General features: G+C 38.6%; 1 protein-coding gene across 2 annotated transcripts in view; it reads left to right on the top strand.

Moving 5' to 3' along the window:
* The window catches only part of FDC2 (2Fe-2S ferredoxin-like superfamily protein), a 267,848-nt gene that overhangs the window by 26,637 nt on the left and 220,377 nt on the right, over window positions 1-20,834 (top strand). For both annotated transcript variants that reach the window (XM_089456047.1, XM_089456046.1), the window contains exon 2: window positions 2,331-2,394. In XM_089456047.1, the coding sequence (XP_089312173.1) occupies window positions 2,331-2,394 (64 nt within the window). The remainder of the gene's footprint in view (window positions 1-2,330; window positions 2,395-20,834) is intronic.

Here is a 20,834-nt window from a genome sequence, read left to right as displayed (position 1 = left end):
AATCCCTCCTCCTTGGTCTTGCCCTGTTAGGTATTGTTCTGACCACAATACCCCACTAGCTTCGCTCCGCAAATTATCCGCCGCCCCTATACCTCAGCAACTTGAAGAACTGAGCCTCTAGGCTCTGCACAATCCCGACACCGACAAAATCTGCACCTCCTGGCCACAGTGTCAATCCTTCCTGGCTGAGAAAGATGACCGGGCACTGTGTAGGTCAAGTCTGCTTCTCTTTGCCACTGCGCTGATCCTCCTTCTAGCTCGAACTAATGATGCACGCACTCTGCGTCATCTCTTCCTTGCTGCTTTCTGCTAGGAACAACTTCTGTCACCCCTTCCTTGTTGCTTTCTGCTAGGAACAACTTCTGTCACTCCGGACAACTGTTTTCTGCTGCTACTGCTCTGCTCAGTTGATGCCTTCAGTTATCCTGTGATTTGCAACCATGCTCCGATACCATGTTGGAATTTCTAAGTTTAACCTGTTAGAAATTCTTCCTATACTATCTGATTTATTTCTTCCTACTCGTTCAATTACTTAACAAGTTATTTACTATGTAAATATTGAAAATAAATACAAGTACATTATCAACATCTACAGATCATCAACTGAAAGTAAACAAGCACACAAGTGACATTGTTGTTTTTGGACTAATGTCCTCGGAAAAACCCAATGCGGGAAAACCAGTGCAGCTATTTAGAGGGTTTTATTATTATGTAGTTTTAGGATACAACCTGGGTGCCAGAAATGGCTCACCCAACAGAAAATGCCCTCGACAGTAGTACCTCTCAGTCAAAGACAAATATTCTGGCTACCAGATGAATGATCCCACAGCAACAATGCAGCTTCTTCTACTCTGCGTCACTCTATCTAGCTCTCCAGCTCTCAGTTTGCCCCATGAAATTCTCCCAGCGTTGCCTCTAGGCCCTGCGTTAGCCTCTCTGGCCCTGCGTCAGCCTCTCTGGCCCTGTGTCAGCCTCTCTGGGCTTTGTGTCAGCTTCTGGACCCTCTGCGTCAGCGCCTAGACCCTCTGCGTCTCACACGCTAGCCCTCTCTGGCTCTGTGTAGCTCCTGGCTGCCTCTGCATGGCCTCTAGCTGGCTCTGCGTTGATCCTCCTGGTACTAACTTTGCCTCTCTGCTATGTATTCACCGCCCCTTAGCTGCAACTCTGATCACTCACTCAATTTCCTCGGCAAATCCTGCCCTAGAAAATCTAGTTCTTGATCTCTCTCGATGTGTTCTCCAAGTGATCCTCAAGCCTCCTCTTATACTTTTCTCGTTGGTCCATCAACGGCCGAGATTAAATCTCTAATCAATGGCTAAGATTAGATTTGGCTTGATCCACGACCTTTGGACCCTTTTAACCCAGTTTTATATTAATACCCATTAATATTTTATTTTTCCTAAGTTTAGACCTAGGAACTCCATTAAAAATATTAATTATTTTAATATCTCCCAAACCGGTTAGAATATGCCCAAACCATTTCTGGGTCTTGGAGATCTCATGTGCTTTAGCCTCTCCACCAATTTTCATAGCTAAAGCACATCCGATGCTACCCCAAATCAACATCCTACTCTCCTGAAAGTTTCTATGACATAAATAAGAAAATTTAATCCCACATTGGTTGAAAGATATAACCCGTAACAACATAAAAGCTCTAATATACCATGATCCTCATGCCATTGCAAGCAGCCACAATGGAGTGGTGCCTCCTACCAACATAATGGTTGATTGGTTTTGGTGTGAATATGCTTGTTGCTTGGTCTCCCCACCTTCCTCTGTGCAAAAAAAAAAAAAATTCTCTAATTGGAAGTACTCTACAATACCTCTTTCACATGCCTTCATAAATAAACTGCTCATTATTAAGTCAGATATGCCTAACATCTGTGAGTCTTGGAATTGTTTCTACAACATAAATACCTCTCTCTCTCTCTTTGTTCATAGTTTTAGATCTAGATAGTTGTTTGAGCTTTGAACTAATTTAGAAAAGGTATATATGAACTTGTTGATTAAGAGAACTTGGCTGTCTCTCTATAAAGAGATAATGTGTTGTGAATAACAGAGGAGTTTGATAATTATCACGTAGAAGTATTTTGAAAGTTGTACCTTGTTTTTGTGTTTTAATTCTAAGCAGCCAAAGAGGCAATTGAAAAAATGCCATTTGCTCCACAGCGTTTTGCTTATAGTTTTAGCTTTTAACCGTTATTGTTAAACAATAATACATGTGCTGTTTGAAGTGATTGGTCAGAAAGGAGATGGACCTTCAGAGACATCTATTTGTTTGATCAATTTTATGGACCAGAACTAATGGTGGTAGGCTGTTTTACTTTCAGGACCAATATATATTGCACACTGCAGAGGATCAAGACATAACACTGCCATTTGCATGCAGACATGGTATTGTTTTACTGTTCTTTCATTTATCTGAGAAGTTTATTGGTCTCTTTTTAATTTGCACTCTGGTTATCAAACCTCAATCCTCTTTTATGTTTTAATTTTTATAGAGAATCCTACGGATAGCTAGTAGAACAAGCCCCAGAAATAATTGTGAGTCTGGAAGTTCCCAACTATTAATGTGGAACAAAATCCCAACTTTTAGGGATATGACAATTTCCTTTACAGAAACTATCCAATTTTTGGTCTTCTGTATTGGAACTAGACTCGCACCAAATTATAAAAATCTATCTAGCACATTTGCCCGCTACATTTTGCCTATAGCCCTGCAAGATGCCCGGGGCAACCAATAATTAATCACCGTGCTGCCAAAATTGTCATGGGTTAGAAAAGAAAGCTGCAAGGAGCAACTGCTTTGCTGTTGAATTGAAACGCTGTTTTCTGTGATAGTATTGCTACCAACAACATGGAGATATATTTCTTCAGTCTTTGCTGACAACTGTAGTTGTAACACTTCCACTACCAGTCTATATACACTTTTAGATTGCTTCCATGACTGTTAAGCCATTAATACACCTTGTGGAAGGTAAGATTATTGATAAAATCTCAGTGAAAATCATTGTCAGCAAAGACACTGAGATTTTCACAGTTGTCTTTGATGATAAAATCCAGAAATATTGTAACAGTTTAGGAGAGATTTATTCTATATATTGTTTCAATTGTAATGTAAAGGGGTTGGATTTTGATGCCAAAACCTGTCAGCTTTGTAAAACTTTTATTACAAAATTCCTAATTAAAGCCTTCTGGCTCCAGTTCATGACAAAATTTGTGTTTCTTGTATGTTTTTCTAGTGTTTTCATAACTTATTTCTGCACACATTCAAAGTAACATAGGAGATTCTGGGTAAGAATAGATTGAGTTTCAATCTCTCTGAAATCCCCTGCAAAGTTATAATCATTTAAAGAGATTAGTTTATTGGACAGTCTATCCGAGATAGCTCCTCTACATCTTTTAATTGTTGCCTTCTGTCATCTCTTGAATGTGTTTTGTTTGGCTGTAGAAATCTTCTACACGCATCCACTGTCTGGTTGATTAAGTATTCAGTATGACTGCTTAATTATCATGAATTCTTTCATATTCTTTTGTCAAATTCTATAAAAGTCAAGTTATTATGTCAAACTGGATGCTGACACTTTGACCAAGGACTCTGCAAGAGAGGGATTTATTCATGAACAAAGATTGTGCAATCATCAGCAACCAACCAAATTAAATCATAAATCTGGCCATTGTGCTTCATAAGCTACTGTCCAGTGACAGTGAACAATGTTAAACAAAGCCTCGTAACAATTGAGGGAGCCCCCTTTGGTTCAAAGGTTAGCTTGAACCTAAAGACTGGTCGAGTTGGTTTCTCGGCATAGTTTATGCAGCCAAGAACTACCTACGAGAAACAGGGACAACACTTCCTTTTACTTTCACCCGTAACCTCATTTCACACCTGTAAGTCTCCTTTTTACCTCAGTCTTATTTTTACTTAGCCTTACATTTATAAAGTCATTTCATAAATATATCACCCAAGCTTTAGAGAAATCCAAGCTCCAACTCCAGAGAAATTCGATTAATTAGACGGAACCAATAACTTTCCCACCATATATCATAAGATTTAAATTATCGTAAATAATGGTTTTTCGGGGGGTGGGGGAGCGAAATGAACTACAAATTGACAGCAGTAAAAAGTAGTAAAGGGTGAAACTGCTTTTTGGAGGGGGGGGGGGTAGGTTAAAAGTCGAAAAGGCTAGCCCCCCTGAAATCCATCAATAACCATTTATTTAACTTTGCACATATCTCAAGGCATGAAAGATTAGGGAAATTTAATGTATGAAATGCGGGGTGGGGTCTCAAATTAATTTTGACTTTTTCGATCTGACTTTTGACTTGATGCTCGATGGACTTTGAATTGGTTTGACACTTCGTAATAGTTTGATAACTTGGAGGATGGGTATGCACCCATTTTTTCTTCTTTTTTAAAATTATAATAATAATTTTATATTAAAAATAAATAATTTATTTAACTTTGCACATATCTCAAGGCATGAAAGATTAGGGAAATTTAATGCATGAAGTGCGGGGTGGGGTCTCAAAATAATTTTGAATTTTTCGATCCGACTTGTGACTTGACGCTCGATGGACTTTGAATTGGTTTGACACTTCGTAATAGTTTGATAACTTGGAGGATGGGTATGCACCCCTTTTTTTTTCTTTTTTAAAATTATAATAATAATTTTATATTAAAAATAAATAAGTTTATAAAAATTAATATTTCTATAAAATTAAACTCATTTATAATATAAAAATATCATTAAAATTAAATTTTAAGTACTATTAAAAGCAGGCTTCTCAAGCAAAGATGGACGGGTACCTATCTTTCTATCGACCAAGCTTATGTTTGAAAGTAAATTTTAATTATGCAAGGCTAGCCTAATATGCAAATGCACGTGATGATTAGAAGATGGAGCGAGAATGAAGTTAAATTCAAGGATTGAAAGCACTTATGCCGCGATTTATTTCTGAGTTATAAGTCAAAGCCCTTAATCGCCCAAGACAAATATTCACTTCAAAGATTGAAAGATAAACTTTTCAACAATATGCTTAAACTATCACAAATTAATGCTCAATTAAGTCACACGATTATCACTTCAGTTCATCTAGATTCAATGCAATTATAGCTCAAAGTGAACAAAAACTTCCTCACAATTTTTTAATATTACCTTCAAGATAAATCCCAATCATATAGGTGCTTAAATACTCAATTTAGGAAGGAAAAGATATGCCATTTACCACAATTCCATGAAAGAGTACTTAAAAATTACTTAAAGAATTCTCAAAAGTTTAATATGCAATAAATATCCAATCAATTCAAGTAACTAAACCACACTTAGGATTAATTAAATGATGAGCAATCTCAATAGATATCAAGCATAAAAATGTTCAAAAAACCCTTAGCATGCAAAGACTTAAGCAATTAAATTTCGAAAATTAATTACCATGTAGAACCATGAAATTCAAATGCTAAACACTTCAAACAATTCCAGATTTAAAATAATTTTCTTAAGTAACCCAAATCCAAAAAAAATTATTGTTTTTCTATAGTCAAACTTTATAGATAATTTAAAAAAATATTTAAATGTGTTTTGACTATAGAGAATTTTAACATTTTTTAAACACCACAAAATTTTCCCTTTAAAAAATTTAAAGTCTCAAACCCCTAACACAAAATCCCCAAGAAGAAACTTTAGATAAAAATTTTAATTATTCCTTAGGCAAATTTAATGTGATAAAGTTCATGAATGAAGAAATTTTTTAATATGGCAAATGTAAAAATAAAAAAGGGACTCAATTAAATTTTTAATGGGCCAAAAACCACATAAAAATTTAAATTTGAAAATTTTGAAACCTTAGAATTTTATTTTTTTAAGATTTTAAATCCTTTTTTTTTAAAAAAGAAGTTAAAAGCCAAAAATAAAAAATCGAAATTTTAAATTTTTGTTTTTGTTAAAAAACCAAACAAAATCAAAATGAGATAAAATTAAAAACAAAAAGAAAAGCAAGCAAATTTTAAAAAAGAAATTTGATTTCATTTGTTTTATAGCCAAAACCTAATGAAAGATTAAAAACAAAGAATAAAATGAAAGAAGGGAAATCGTGAATGGTGAAGGAGGAGCTCTGGCAGCTGGCGGAGAAGAATGGAACGAGTAGTAGTAGGGGATGAAGGCTGCGAGAGAGAAAGGGAGATGGCAGCACGCAGAAAGGAGATGAGGACGAGCAACGAAAGAGGATGGAGGAGCTCAGATGCGGAGGAAGAGAGCCGATGGGTGAGGAAGCGTAATGCTTTTGAGTGCAGGTTCGCAGGCAACAAAGAAAGAACAAGAAGCTGGGAATGGATGACACGTTATGCAGAGAGTAGCAAAGGATGTGGGTTGGAGAGAGCAGCAGGGACGCGGAGCAGCAAGGAAAAAGGGACGTGAGGGTTCGCAGAGAGAGGAAGAACTAGTCGAGGGAGAAAAACGCAGAGAAAAGAAGCAGAAAAATGAGGGCAGAGGGAAAAAGAACTACGATTTGGCAGAGAGGGCGAGTCAAATTTTACAGAGGAACAAAAAACGCAATAGAAAAGAGGAGCCATTTTTGAAAGGTTTCACAGCGACGAATGGTAGCTGTTGGTATCATCCTAAGACCCTTTTTCCTTCCCAAAAACATATCATTTATCCATACATTTTCATCATACATCCCTCAAAATCCTTGAATATTGATTATTAATTGTTCTATAGTTATTAAATTGCATAGAAATTAATTTAGGGGTTTTATGTTCCAGAATTAGAGGTTTTTGATGACATGGTTACAGGAAGTACCCACATCCTGTAATGAGCTTACCGTTTGACATGTGGCGCAGCAGATGAGCCAGAACGAAAGGCATGGGCGAAAAGCAGAATGTCCAAGCATGGACAAACACCTCTCACCCAGCCAAATCGAGCCTCCTATGCATGCGGTCAACTTAAGTCAAAGCAGGGCACTCTGACAGGCAAAAGCAGAAACAGCATCGTTCCATTTTTCATTTTAGTCTTTTTGATTTTTGAAACACTTGGCATGGAAACATTTTGAAAAGGCTATGTAATAAACGTGGCAACAGCACTATGTACATTCATTGTATCGTTGACATGGCTGTGCGTACGCATATGTAAATACAGTCAGGGTTATGTTTAGAGTTTAGTTTTTGAATTGTTGAATCGTATTTTCTCAGAACAGAGTTTTACTTTTAATACAAGGACATATTTACAGTCACGAAGTGTGTATACCCTTTGCATTGGTTTGATTGCTGAACGGTGATAACCAGTATACCCTTAGGCGCGGACGGGCCCTGCGTTCTTCGATTGGTATACTGTCCATTCGTTTTGTTACATTTCAGTTCTTATATGTTGCACAGCGTTTATATTCAATTCGATTTCTATATCGCATATGGTTTGCATCACAGTATTTACATAGCTTTCGATTTATATCACATGGTTTGTATCACAGTTTCAATTTACATAGCTGTCGATTTACATAGCATACGGGTTGCATAACATTTGTATAAGCTTTCGATTCCTACAGCCTTTGAATTTCATTACATAGATATGGTGTGCGCTTATGAACGGTTTATGGTTATGTTGAATGGTCAGCACTAGGATCTGGAAGGGAGTCTTGTAAGGGATTCGATCCCTGTGTGACTCATAGAGACATTATCTCATAAACTCTGTTTTGCTTTACAGTTCATTTATGCTTTCTTTATATAGTTTGATAGTTTAAATATCTTGCATGCTGTGTGTGGTTACCAAGCAAGGGTTTTCTGAGTGATACCTCTGTAAGGAGGTTAGAATCATTGCCACAGTCATATACAGTACTTAGATTCATGATTTGATTTGATAGTTACATCTCATGACCAGCATTGTAATTAAGCATATCAGTAGGGTAATCTAGGTGTGTGAATGATAGGCTACATATTCCGGTCTTCCGTAAAGAAGCATTGTATCCTACATCCTACTCACTTGGCTAGAGATTCTTTATGTCTATATATTTTAGACCACGCCTCTAAGCTTACGCACCTCGGTCGATATTAAATATAGAGTCCAGTCTAGTACCCTGGCTGGAACCACTACAGTAGCCCAAGAACCTTAAAACATTTTCCCATAAATTTCTTTTTTAAATTGATATACTTCTGCTTCAGATTTGTTGTCAGAAAAACTTATGAAATCCTTAGATCTAAATTTGAAACCCTCGAAAAAATTACTTTGAATAATTTGTCCCTACAGAATGGTATTGAGGCCAGATCTTGCCCTCCAAGGTCTAGATCTGGTTCCAAATTAATTTTTTCCTTCAGATCCACACCTGCAAAAATGAAAACAAAAATACACAGATCCTAGATATACAAAAATGATTAAAAACCCCAAAACCCAAGCTAGAAAAAAACTTCAGATCTATACAAAATATTTACAGATCTATGGACAAAGGTTGCAGATTTATCAGATCTGAGGAGTATGAGTCCAACTCCATTCCCAGATATGATAATCTAAGGCTCTTACTAGCCAGATCTATCAATTTTTCCACAAAATATTTAAAAGATTAATTTTGGTTTTTTAGAGAGGTACTAGCCCAAAAACACACTGCAGAAAAAAATTAATCATTAGATAAATCCTGAAGCTTATATGAAGTAGGCTCTTCAAAAGATATGTGTTGAGAGTTAGCTGGTCCAACTGAGGACTATCCCCAAACGCTCAATGAAAACCTGAGAGATCTTCTGCAAACACTAGATCACCCATCAAATCAAGTAGATAAATAGAATAATATTACAATTATGAAGAAATAGAGATACTTGCTAATTCAATCAAAATTAAAAATGTTACCCTAGATCCAACAAACTAAATAAGATACATGTATTCAAATTATTCTAATGGAGCGATTGATTTATAATTTTCAGATAATATTAAGAAGAAATTAAAACAATGTTACCATAGATTCATGAAGAGGAACATCGCCTCAAGTTGAAACCTCGAAGATTTTTGCATTTAATCCAGAAAATATAGAAGAGAGCTTGAGAGCTTAGTATACGATTCAAAGATCGGATGAAAAAATACTCTGACATCGACCTCTAATTTATAGATAAAATCTCCAATGACTAGTTGCACTGATCCCTATTAGATTAAGCTCGACCATTCATAAATATTTAATTAATCTTTAATCATCACCGTCGAAATTATTTTGTTTTTGAGGAAAAATCGAAATTTTCATTTAATTGATTTTTAATTAACTCAAAATTAATTATTTTGAGTTAATTTCCTCAAAAAATTGACTTTGACTTAGCCACCAAGGCCCAAGGGTCCAAAATTTCTTATTTCTTAAAATTTCTTGATTTCCTAAATATTCTCTTGGCGGGGGACTTCCAAAAATTAACTTGTTTAAAACCCACGAATTTCAAAATTGGAGAATTTAATTTTACCTACGACACAAAATTAATTAAATTTTTGGCTTAGGATTTTAATTTAATTTTGCCAGAAAATTTAATTAATTGACTTATGAGGGGATTAATAATTTTTCCAACCCTCTAATATTTAGCCATGGTGTCTAATTATGAGGGACCATGTTGGATGGTGTTGTCATTGATGTCAACCCATGGAGTTGACTGGGTTTGACTTTGACCAAAAACACCAGTCATTGATGTCAAATGGTTAATGAACGCTTCTTAGTAATTGTCGGATTACATCAAGATGGCAGCTATACTGTTGGATGGTTAAAAACCCAAGTTCTAGGGTTTGGGTTCCTTGGACTAAGGATATGCCCCGAATTTGTCGAGGGTTTTTGGTAGGTCAAATCATTGAGTTTGGGTCGGAGATCTATTTCATTAGATTCTCCTCGAAAATATGTTTTTGTTGATATGTGGTACGCCCCAAGAGGCCTCTTGGTTTGAGAGATATTCACAATTGAAGTTAGTGACCCCAATTCTAGGCTCAAAACCCCCAGGGGTAGTGACATGACACCTCCTCCTATGATTGTCAACATATGACATTGTTTATCACTGTAATATCACCCCATATAAGTTACATAACTTCAAAACCAAAGACAATAAATCAATCATTGACTTAATACACTCATATGTCACCTACAAAACACACAAAAGAGGGTTAGTGTACAAATTCCTTAGAACTTAAACAAACAAATTTATAGTACTTATAAAATAAATTAACCATACCTTAAGGAATCTTAGGAACCATACGTACAGTAAGGCTAATATCTTTCATAAAACTCACGGCCTTTCTCACTCATAAGGTTCATGGCTTTCCTTACTTAACACACAACACATGAAATAATTAATTTCTAATAATTTAATTCCTTATGGAACCTCTCCTAGTCACCAACGTTCATTTCAATGAAGCCCTTCTTAGCCCACACCTACGTCTATAAAAGGAGACATTATACCTTACCTCACATATCATAGTTCAACATATCTTATGCCTTTATGCTCTGAAATAGTTCGGATTCCTGAGGTAGAATAACGAATTTCAGAAGACGGCTAGGGCTTGTTTCTCTTGTCTTTTACTTAATTTGGATTTTTTGGGCAAGGTGTTTCGCAGGTACGCTCTCCCTTTTAAGCTTTAAATCACTCCTCCAAAAGCAATAACTTCAACGCACGATATTTAGACCCCTTAGGAAACCAGCGAAGAAATCTCAGTGAGTTTGGCTTGTTTGTCACATGTTTGGGTGGTGTTTTCTTTAACGAAGAAATCTCAGTGAGTTTGGTTTGTTTGTCACATGTTTGGGTGGTGTTTTTGAAGGTTTGTTCTTGTTAAAGGGTATTGCAAAAAGAGCAAAGGTTTAAGAGTGAAATATCTCCAAAACAACAACAAAATATTTTTATGATTAAGTGCAGTCTTGTTACAGGTCAGTATTGCATATTCTTCTGTTTTGGATTTACTTGAGTTAGTTTTTTATTACAGCTGGAGGTGCGGTCCTTAAATGGCATAACCATGACACAAATACCACTCAAATTCTGAAATTTAAGGTCAAAATTGCAGACCAACGAAGGTTGATTTAGAGTAGGGTTTTGCATTGCAAAATTTTTGTATCTTGTGATGGTTTCACTTATCCTTGAAGGAGTATCCATATCATTTCTGTTTTTGAAATTCAGTGATTCGACTGGGCATTAAGAGTAGGTCTCATTAGGGCACAAAACTGTTTTAGTGCATTCATCACAGGTTTTCCTTTTGGCTTTTTGGATTCGCTTGGGTAAACTATTTTTGCAGGTGGATGACAGCCCTTACATGACACAATTGTGACATGATTATGCACTGAAATTACAAACCAATGAAAGGTCATAGGTCTGTAGTAAAAGACGTGAAGTTTGGAATAGGTTTTCATTTGCACATCAGCCAGTCTCCCTTTCTTTTTGGACCTTTGGATGTATGTTAGTATTGCATTGGCACCTACTTCATCGTTGACAAAAATACAAATGTAAAGACACCTTAGTCAGAGGTCCTCTTGTCAATATATGACATTGAATTTCACCTTCAGACAGTGGCAGTAATCTCTTTGTATATCAATGAGTAACCTCAGGAATCAAATGCACTAAGCCAATGATTGATTTAGCATTTGTTGACATATAGACATCTCTGTGACAATCCTAGTGTAATAGTGAAAACAGTGACATGACTTGACATAACTCTTTGACTTGACTTGATGTGATGGCAGCAGTGCTATTGTTCATATGATTTAGTAGTGGAACTATGCCATTCATTATGATGAATTAAGGATTGTAACAATAATACAGTAACCTGAGTTGTATTGTCTGTGATAATGTGTACTTACAATGACCTCAGTGATTTAATTGGCTATCCAAGATATATGTATAGTTAACTATTGCTTGCCATAAAGAATGAGTTGACACATAGATTTGGCATTGATACCTTGAAAATGACATTGTGATAGTAGGAGTACATATATATTGTTTCACTTTTAGTTCACAGCAGCTAGATAAAAACCATTGACATGACAATTCCTATGTGACAGTGATCTACTTGATATGATAGCAATAAATGATGATGGCACATTGACTATCTGAGCAGCGGCAATAAGACATATGTTGGTAGCCCTCCTTGGGCAAAGTTTGAGAGCATTGCGAGCAGGTCATAGGGATGACCCGAGGCACCTTGGTTTGAGCCATCATCACACTTTAGTGGCCGGTACAGGAAGTTTCGTATAGTGATGTGGGTTGCCTGCATATGAGCTTTGATGCTTATTCATTCGTAAGTAGTGCAGTGCAGTGACGTGCAGTTGGTACCCAGTTTGTGAGCTCGTGAATGCTCATCTATTCATGTGTAGTTGAGTAGTGACAGTGATGTGCAGTTGAGTAGTGGCAGTGATCAGTGATGACAGGTTGTATAGTGGTCAGCTTGTGCAGTGGTTAGTTGACTTGGCAGCATTAGCAGTGAGGCCTTGATGTGTAGCATTGTGTAGTGGTCAGCTTGAGTAGGATTGTATAGTGGTCTTCTGGTTCGTTAGGGTGGCAGGGTGGTGCAAGGTAGGTGATTGGAGTCACCTTTAGGTTGTGGCCTGAGAACACTTCAGGGCGGCAGGGTGGTGCTAGGGCAAGTTGTGGCTTGCACTGGGCGTTGTGACGTCCATTCAGTTGTGGCTAATAAACTAATAGGGCAGTGAAGCATCCTTTCCGACAGCAGTTGTTAAATAGAGTGTTGAGGCACTCATCAAGTTGTGGCTTGATCTACAGGGCGTTGGGGCGTCCTTCTGGTTGCAACGGGATATTAGGGTCTAGTAGCATCCTACAGGTTGTAGCCTGTGAATTAGGGGGTTGACGCCTCCCTCAGTTGTAGATGAAATCTTGATGTAATCAATTTTCTTTTAACAGGGAGAAGACAATTACTAAAGAAGTGTTCCATGGTTTTTGACCCAGAGGGGGTTTTCCACCTAAAAATCTGTGTCCTCTGTTTTATTTTTCTGCATTGTTGTATGGCGTTGTCTACTGTTGATTATTGTTTACGATCATCTGAAGAAGAACAATAATAATAACTAAAGATTAATTAATGCTCTGAAAAGGATTAAAAAGTGCTAATTGCTAAGAAATACTGATTCACCCCCCTCTCAGTATTTTCAACAGGACCATGCACTAAATATTTTTTACATCAAGATTTTATATTTTAATACATCGAGGGGGAAATCCTGTTCGTTATAGACCATCAAAAAATACCCATTTCTGCGACACAAAATATAATCCAGTAGATCAAGTGACTTGTAATAAAATAATCTAGCCAATTAGCTAGGATTATTCCCAAATCATTTTTACATAGACTCAATCTAAAACACTAGGACTTGCCTAAGATCTTAGCGACAAAATCCATTCTAGCTTTGGGGTAAGAGTGGAGGGAAAAACTCTACTGATTATTTGTGTCTACAGACAGATGAACTAATGAAACAAAAAACCTCCTAGAATGGAAATCGTCAACAAAACAATAGGTTTACCTAGGTCGTTACATACAGACGCGATCATACTGAGATCATTTTCATTACAACCATGCAGAATGGGTTTACATCTTTAACAAATTTTTGACCGATGATGAAATCTGAATGATGAGAACACTTGAACATTATAGATTCCTTTTACGAAAAAAGGGTTGTACTGCTACGGGATCGTTGACAAAGAGTGGTCAACACGTCCCCTTGCCTTCTAGTACAACAAATCATTAGAATAATCAAGTAAAAGAGTTTACAAATCATGGAATCAAATGGGCACTTTATGGTGGCATGCCCTTCCATAGTGGGCTTTGGCATGTATAGGTGTCTCCAAGCTCAATAAGGGGGTTAACCAAGGACCCTATTAGATGGTTTCAACCTTTAAAGGGGGTTACATGTCCATGGTACATCCATCAAGTGATAGGTGGTGTGATATAATGATGGAATGGAGTGGGGATCAAGGGAAGGCTCCAAGCCACATGCCATGGTACAAGGGTAGCCACACTTGTGTATATGAGTGTAGGAGGGAGAAATCATGGTACATGGGATACTCCGACCTTTGTTTTTCCACCCTTCTTCATATGCCTTTTGCCTTTGATTGATTTTTCTTCATAATTGCTTGGGGCTCCCGGGGATGAGAGCATGACGTGTAGGATGTAGCAGTAGATACCCCCTTTAAGGTGGGGCAATTCATTGCCCACCATGGTTTGAGACAATCATGGGTTCCTAAATGTGGAGGGGGCTCATCTAGGGCCCATAAGAACCAGGGTGATGGCCATAGATAAGGGGTAGAGCTCATTTATGGCTTCTGCTGACGTGCTAAATGTGTATGTCCTAACCATATTTTGCATTTTATGGTACATTTCCTATTGAGAGTGGCTATAATATGTTTTTTCGTTTCTATTTAGCTGCACCAACCTCCGGGGCATCGTTCCAGGCTCGACCCAAGCTGTGGGTGTGAAAATTTCTAGTCTGAAATTCTACTGCAACAACTGATTTATTTCACCTACTTATTATTCACAATAAGTTATTTACGAAATCCCTTCAACAAATATTAAAATAAATTCTACTGCAGTTATCACACAATTACCCAGATAAAAATACATGCACAGAACCAATCACATCAACACGGTTATTTTTTGGAGAATTGTCTCCGGAAAAACCCAATGTGGGAAAACTGGTGCAGCAGATGAGGGCTTTATTAATCTTAAGCAGAAATTGCTTTTACAAGGAACGATTTTACAGAAAAACTGAAAAAAACACTTGAGACTTTTTGACACTTTGGAGACCCCTCTTCCACTCCTGCATCACCTCTGCGTCACTTTGCGTGGCTCAACGTGGCTCTGCGTCCCTCTGGGTTAGCCTGCGTGAGGGCTGTGTCTCTCCTCTGGACTGCATATCTCTCTGCGCTGTCTCCCACTGTCCCTGCGTGACCTCCTCCTTAGTCACTGTCTGTTGCTGATGCCCTCCTTTTCCTCCACCTTACAACTCTCCCTCTGAAATCGATCTCCTTTACTTGAGAATCAATTTTCCTAGAGATACTGAGTATCTGCCAGTGTTTTTCCAAACGATCCTCAAGTCTTCTCTTATACTTTTCCTGTTGATGAAGCAACGACCGAGATTAAGTCTCTAATCAACGGCTAAGATTAAAACAGACTCGATCCTCGTCCCGTAGAAGATTCTCACCCTTATCTTTATTAATACCCATTAATATTTTTATTTTCCTAAGTTTAGACTTACGATTCAGGAACCCATTAAAAATATTAATTATTTTAATAACTCTTCATCTGGGTGGAATTTCTCAAAATGATCTCTGGGTCTTGGAGATCTCATGTGCCTTAGCCTTTCCTCCAAATTTTAAGGCTAGATCACATCTGATGCTACCAAAAACCAACACTCTCTCTTAACGAGGAATGTGCTCTAACAATACTTCACTATAGAAACATCACACTGATCTTTCGCATCGGTACCTGTGCTGATGCTTGGCTTGTTGTCTCACATCCCCTGCACTGCTGCTTCTTGTACTGCTGCCCATGACACTGTCATTGCCACTGCTGCATCTATACTGCAACTCCCTCTCAACATGCTGCATCATGTTGCCAATAGCACTGCCACTGCTAACTGTTGCACTGCAACCCCTGACATTTATACATCTCTGCTACTGAAATGGATTCTTTACCATCCCCATCTTCTCCATGAAATAAACAAACTTTGTTCTTCCTAGAGCCTTGGTGAGGATATCTGCCACTTGTTCTCTTGTAGGAGTGTATCACAATTGTAGTGTTCCTCATTGGACACAGTGTTTTACAAAGTGACACCTGATATCAATGTGCTTCGATTGATCATGAAATATTGGATTCTCAGAGAGCTTGATGCAACTCTGATTATCACACATGATCCTAGTCGCTTCCATCCTTCTCTTGAATAGATTCACAAGCAATTTCCTAAGCCATATGGCTTCACACGAAGCTGTGCTAGCTGCCATATATTCTGCTTTAGCTGAGCTCAGAGCCACGGATTTTTGTTTCCTACTACACCAGGAGGTCATTCTTGATCCAATGTTGAAACAGTACCCAGTTGTACTTTTCCGATCTACTGAACTTCCAGCCCAATCTGCGTCAGTGAACCCACTCAGCCTGATGTCATTGCCTCTGGTGTACAATAGTCCATGCTTGACTGTTCCTTGTATATACCTGAGAACATGTTTGGCTGCTGCCCAGTGCGCCCTCTTAGGTTCCACCATGAATTGATTGAGGGTGTTGACAGCATAACAAATGTCTGGCTTGGTATTGACCAGATACATCAGGGACCCTATAAGTTGCCTATACAAGTTGGGATCAACGTCTTTATCTTCTGATGCATCAATCTTTTTCTAGTTGGTGACCATTGGAGTAGCCATAGGTCTACAGTGCTGCATCTTGAATCTCTTCAAGATTTCTGTAGCATATCTTCCTTGTCGAAGGAAGATCTCACCCTTCTTCTGCCAAACTTCCAACCTCAGGAAATAATGCATCTGTCCCAAATCCTTCATGTCGAATTTTGTGGCTAGGTTCTTCTTACAATATTTGATGAGCCTGGATGATCCTGTCAGGAAGAGATCATCCACATATAACACTAGGATTAGAGGCTCATTCTCTACGACAAGATAGTAGAGATTAGGGTCTGTGTCACTCTTGACGAACCCCATCTTCTGGAAGTAGCCATCAATTCAAACGTACCATGCTCTAGGTGCCTGTTTAAGCCCATACAAGGCTTTCTTTAATCTGCATACATGAGATTTCTTCTCATGTGTCTCAAAACCTTTTGGTTGTTCAATGTATACTTCCTCTTCTATTGCCCCGTTCAAGAATGCCGTCTTGACATCCATCTGATGAATCTCCCACCTCATCTGTGCTGCAAGAGATATGGCGGTTCTAATAGAAGTATACCTGGCTACTGGGGTGAAGGTTTCTTTGTAGTCTATTCCTTCCTTCTGAGCATACCCCTTAGCCACAAACCTGGCTTTGTATTTATCCACACTGTCGTCTGCAACATATTTGACCTTGTAGATCCATCTCGAACCTACCACTGCTCTGTTCTGAGGCCTGGGTACCACTTCCTAGACATCATTGACCATTATGGAGGTTTATTCCTCCACCATAGCATCTACCCATACTTGATGTTGAATGGCCTCCTGAAAACTAGAAGGTTCCCCAACCTGAGATACTAAGGCCTGGTATCTGTCTGGTTGTCTTCGCTCCCTTTTATTATTCCTGGGTGCACCAATGAAGTCCTCTGTATCCTGTAGAATTTGTCAGAGTTCCCAACTCGTTCTTCCACTGGTAGTAGGCACATCTATCAGCTCTTCCTCTACCTGAGATTCCCCCTGTTTTGAAGCTTTGTCTTTAGGAGAATTTTTGGTACTAGTTTCTACTGGTCGAAGTGGTTTGACCAACAGTTTGTCTTTCGACTGCTCCTCGGAAGGTATTTCTCGAGATTTCCGGAAAGCTCTGTTCTCCAAGAACTTTACATCCCGCCGAACTACTACCTTCCTACTCCCTAGAAGATAGACTCTATATGCCTTAGAATTCTCGGTATATCCCACACGATATCCTTTCTCAGCAATTTGATCTAATTTCTTTCTTTTTTCTTCGAGTATACGACAATACGTTAAACTCCCAAATATCCTGAAATGACTGACTTCAGGTGTCTTCCTTGTGAAGACCTTCTCCAGAGTGATTTTTCCCAATGCCTTGTGTGGAGTCCTGTTCTGGACATAAACTGTCGTGTTGCATGCTTCTGCCCACAGAAATTTAAGCATATCCTAATCATACAACATTGCCCTCGCTGCTTCCACAATAGTCCTGTTTTTCCTTTCTGCTACTCTGTTTTGCTCCGAATTGTAGGGAGCTGTCCACTTTCTTTTGATGCCTTCCTTAGTGCAAAAATCGGTGAAGTCCTTGTCAACATATTCTCCACCATTGTCTGAGCGCAACACTTTTATCTTCTTTCTTGTCAGATTCTCCACTAGAGCCTTGAACTCTTTGAATCGACCAAAAACCTCATCCTTGGTTTTCAAAAAATAGATCCAAGTCTTTCTGGAATGGTCATCGATGAAGGTGACGAAGTATTTGGCACCACTAAGGGCTTTTGTGGACATCGGTCCGCAGATATCTGTGTATCAATCCTAGCACACTCTTAGCCCTATTGTTATTTATGGAGAACGCTGCTTTGGCATACTTTCCTAGAGCGCACCCTTTGCATACATCATCTCGTTTGGTTCTTAGTTCTGGAATTCCTGATACTGTTTTCCTGAGAATTCTCAGAGCCCCATGGTGTAAGTGTCCCATCCTTCTGTGCCATAGTCCATTCAAATTTTTCTCTCTATAACTGCCTATTAGTGCCATTGGTGATTCTAGCTGCAACCTGTACAGCCTATTACTTCTGATTCCAATATGGGCCTTCTTTTTCCAACTCGGGTGTTTGACATATACTTTCTCCTTAATGAAAAATCGTCAGCCTTTGTTTTGAAGTTGAGATACAGAGAGTAAGTTTGTCCCTAATCCTAGCACATGCAGCACATTGGTTGCTCAAAGCCTCTCTCCTACTTCGGTTTGAAAGACCACAATATCTCTTCCTACTGGAGTACACTTTGCCTTATTTCCCATGGTGATCTGAAAATTCATTCTTTCTTTCTGATAATTTGAAAAACAATCATGGATTCCTGTCATATGTCAGGAAGCTCCACTGTCTATATACCAAGTCTCAGAGGAGGCAAAGATTGCTAAGCAAGCGACCTTTTCTTCCAATCTGGAAGCTAACATAGAATAATCGTAATTCATGTCCCTTGTGCATTCTTCTGGAAATCTGCGCGAGTCCCCTTGAGTGGATGCCTCTGCATCATGCTCTTGACCCATAGTTGATTTCCCTCTCCTGTTGTCGGATCTCTGCTCTGATACCATGTGAAAATTTCTAAATTGAAATTCTACTGCAGCAGCTGATTTATTTCACCTACTTATTATTCACAATAAGTTATTTATGAAATCCCTTCAACAAATATTAAAATAAATTCTACTGCAGTTATCACACAGTTACCTAGAGAAAAATACATGCACAAGAACCAATCACATCAACACAGTTGTTTTTTGGACAATTGTCCTCGAAAAAACCCAATGTGGGAAAACTGGTGCAACAGATGAGGGCTTTATTAATCTTCAGTAGCAATTACTTTTACAAGGAATGACTTTACATAGAAACTGAAAGAAAACACCTGAGATTTTCTGACACTTTGGAGACCTTGCTCCCACTACTGTGTCACCTCTATGTGGCTCATGGTGGCTCTGAGTGGCTTTGCGTCCCTCTGCGTCAGCTTGTGTGAGCGCAATGTCTCTCCTTTGGACTGCATCTCTCTCTGTGCTGTCTCCCACTGTCCCTGCATCACCTCCTCCTCAGTCACTGCCTGTTGCTGTTGCCCTCCTCTTCCTTCACCCTGCAACTCTCCCCCTGAAATCGATCTCCTTTACTTGAGAATCGATTTTCCTAGAGATACTGAGTATCTGCTGGTGTTTCTTCAAATGATCTTCAAGTCTTCTCTTATAGTTTTCCTGTTGATGAATGAACGACCGAGATTAAGTCTCTAATCAACGGCTAAGATTAAAACAGATTTGATCCTCATCTCTTAGAAGCTTCTCACCCTTATCTTTATTAATACCCATTAATATTTATATGTTCCTAAGTTTAGACTTAGGAACCCATTAAAAATATTAATTATTTTAGTAACTCCTCATCCAGGTGGAATTTCTCAAAATGATTTTGGGGTCTTGGAGATCTCATGTGCCTTAGCCTCTCCTCCAAATTTCAAGGCTAGAGCACATCCGATGCTACCAAAAATGAACAGTGGGCAAGGGAGGCAGGGGGAGAGGCTAACTCTTTGTGGACCTAGTAGACCCTTGTGGACCTGAATGGGAAATATGATAAATGGGGCTGTAATGCGCTGAAGGGGAGTGATGTGTATGGTTTTGGGAAGTGAGACCATACAACCAAAATCAAGATTTCCCATGGGACTAGGATACAAGGCTAACCACCATGTCGGGCGAAGGAGACAAGAGCACAAACCTAGCCCACTCTTTCCGCCAAATCCCCCCACCAATCCATGCCCAAAAGTGTCCATGATAAGTAAACAAAATTACTCAACTATATCAATGAAAAGCCATACCTTCGGGGTTAGGAGGCCCCCTTCAAACATACGATAATAACAAATGGGCGAGGGACCACATGGCTGGATCAAGTGGTGGATATAGTGGCACATCGAGCTATCTGGTGGTTGTAGGTTGCTAACTGAGGACCATCTAGGAGAAAAAAATTCTCTTATGATACCACCTACGGATGTTGGGTAACATCTGGCTTCAACTGGGACATGAGCTTTTGGAAGAGTGCACTAACATACTCGAATGGGAGGTCATGAGAACACGAACATTCTCTTTGGACCGTAGATCTATTACCTGCACCTATCAAATATAAAGCACACGGGGCAACATGTTTTTGTGTTGTCTTATGATCACCCATGCGTAGTATTAGGCCATAAAACCAACAAGAAATAAAATCTATGCAATTTTAATCTAAATGCAGCGAATCTATTATGATAATATCATATGATGTTAGTTCTAATGAGAAAAATCAGTATGCAATGCATCCTACCTAACATGCATATCACATTGTACAAGCACTAAGTGCAATCATAGAGCCACTGCAACCAGGACATCACTAGATCAATATAAAAACATTTTGCCCAATGATTACTTATGTAGCAAATCCAAGAGCAAGGATAGGAACAATTATATGGAGGGTCACCAGGGTAGGAGGTTGGAAAATAGAATACCCACGCACAGAGGATCACGGGAGAAGAGGGAACAAAGGGA

This window comes from Pinus tabuliformis, chromosome 7 (assembly GCF_031772625.1).
Source record: "Pinus tabuliformis cultivar Carrire ecotype Pingquan chromosome 7, CPIR1, whole genome shotgun sequence".
NCBI classification, from domain to species: domain Eukaryota; kingdom Viridiplantae; phylum Streptophyta; class Pinopsida; order Pinales; family Pinaceae; genus Pinus; species Pinus tabuliformis.
The sequence above is the reverse complement of the archived record's forward strand: the minus strand, read 5'-3'. Positions and strand labels throughout refer to the sequence as shown.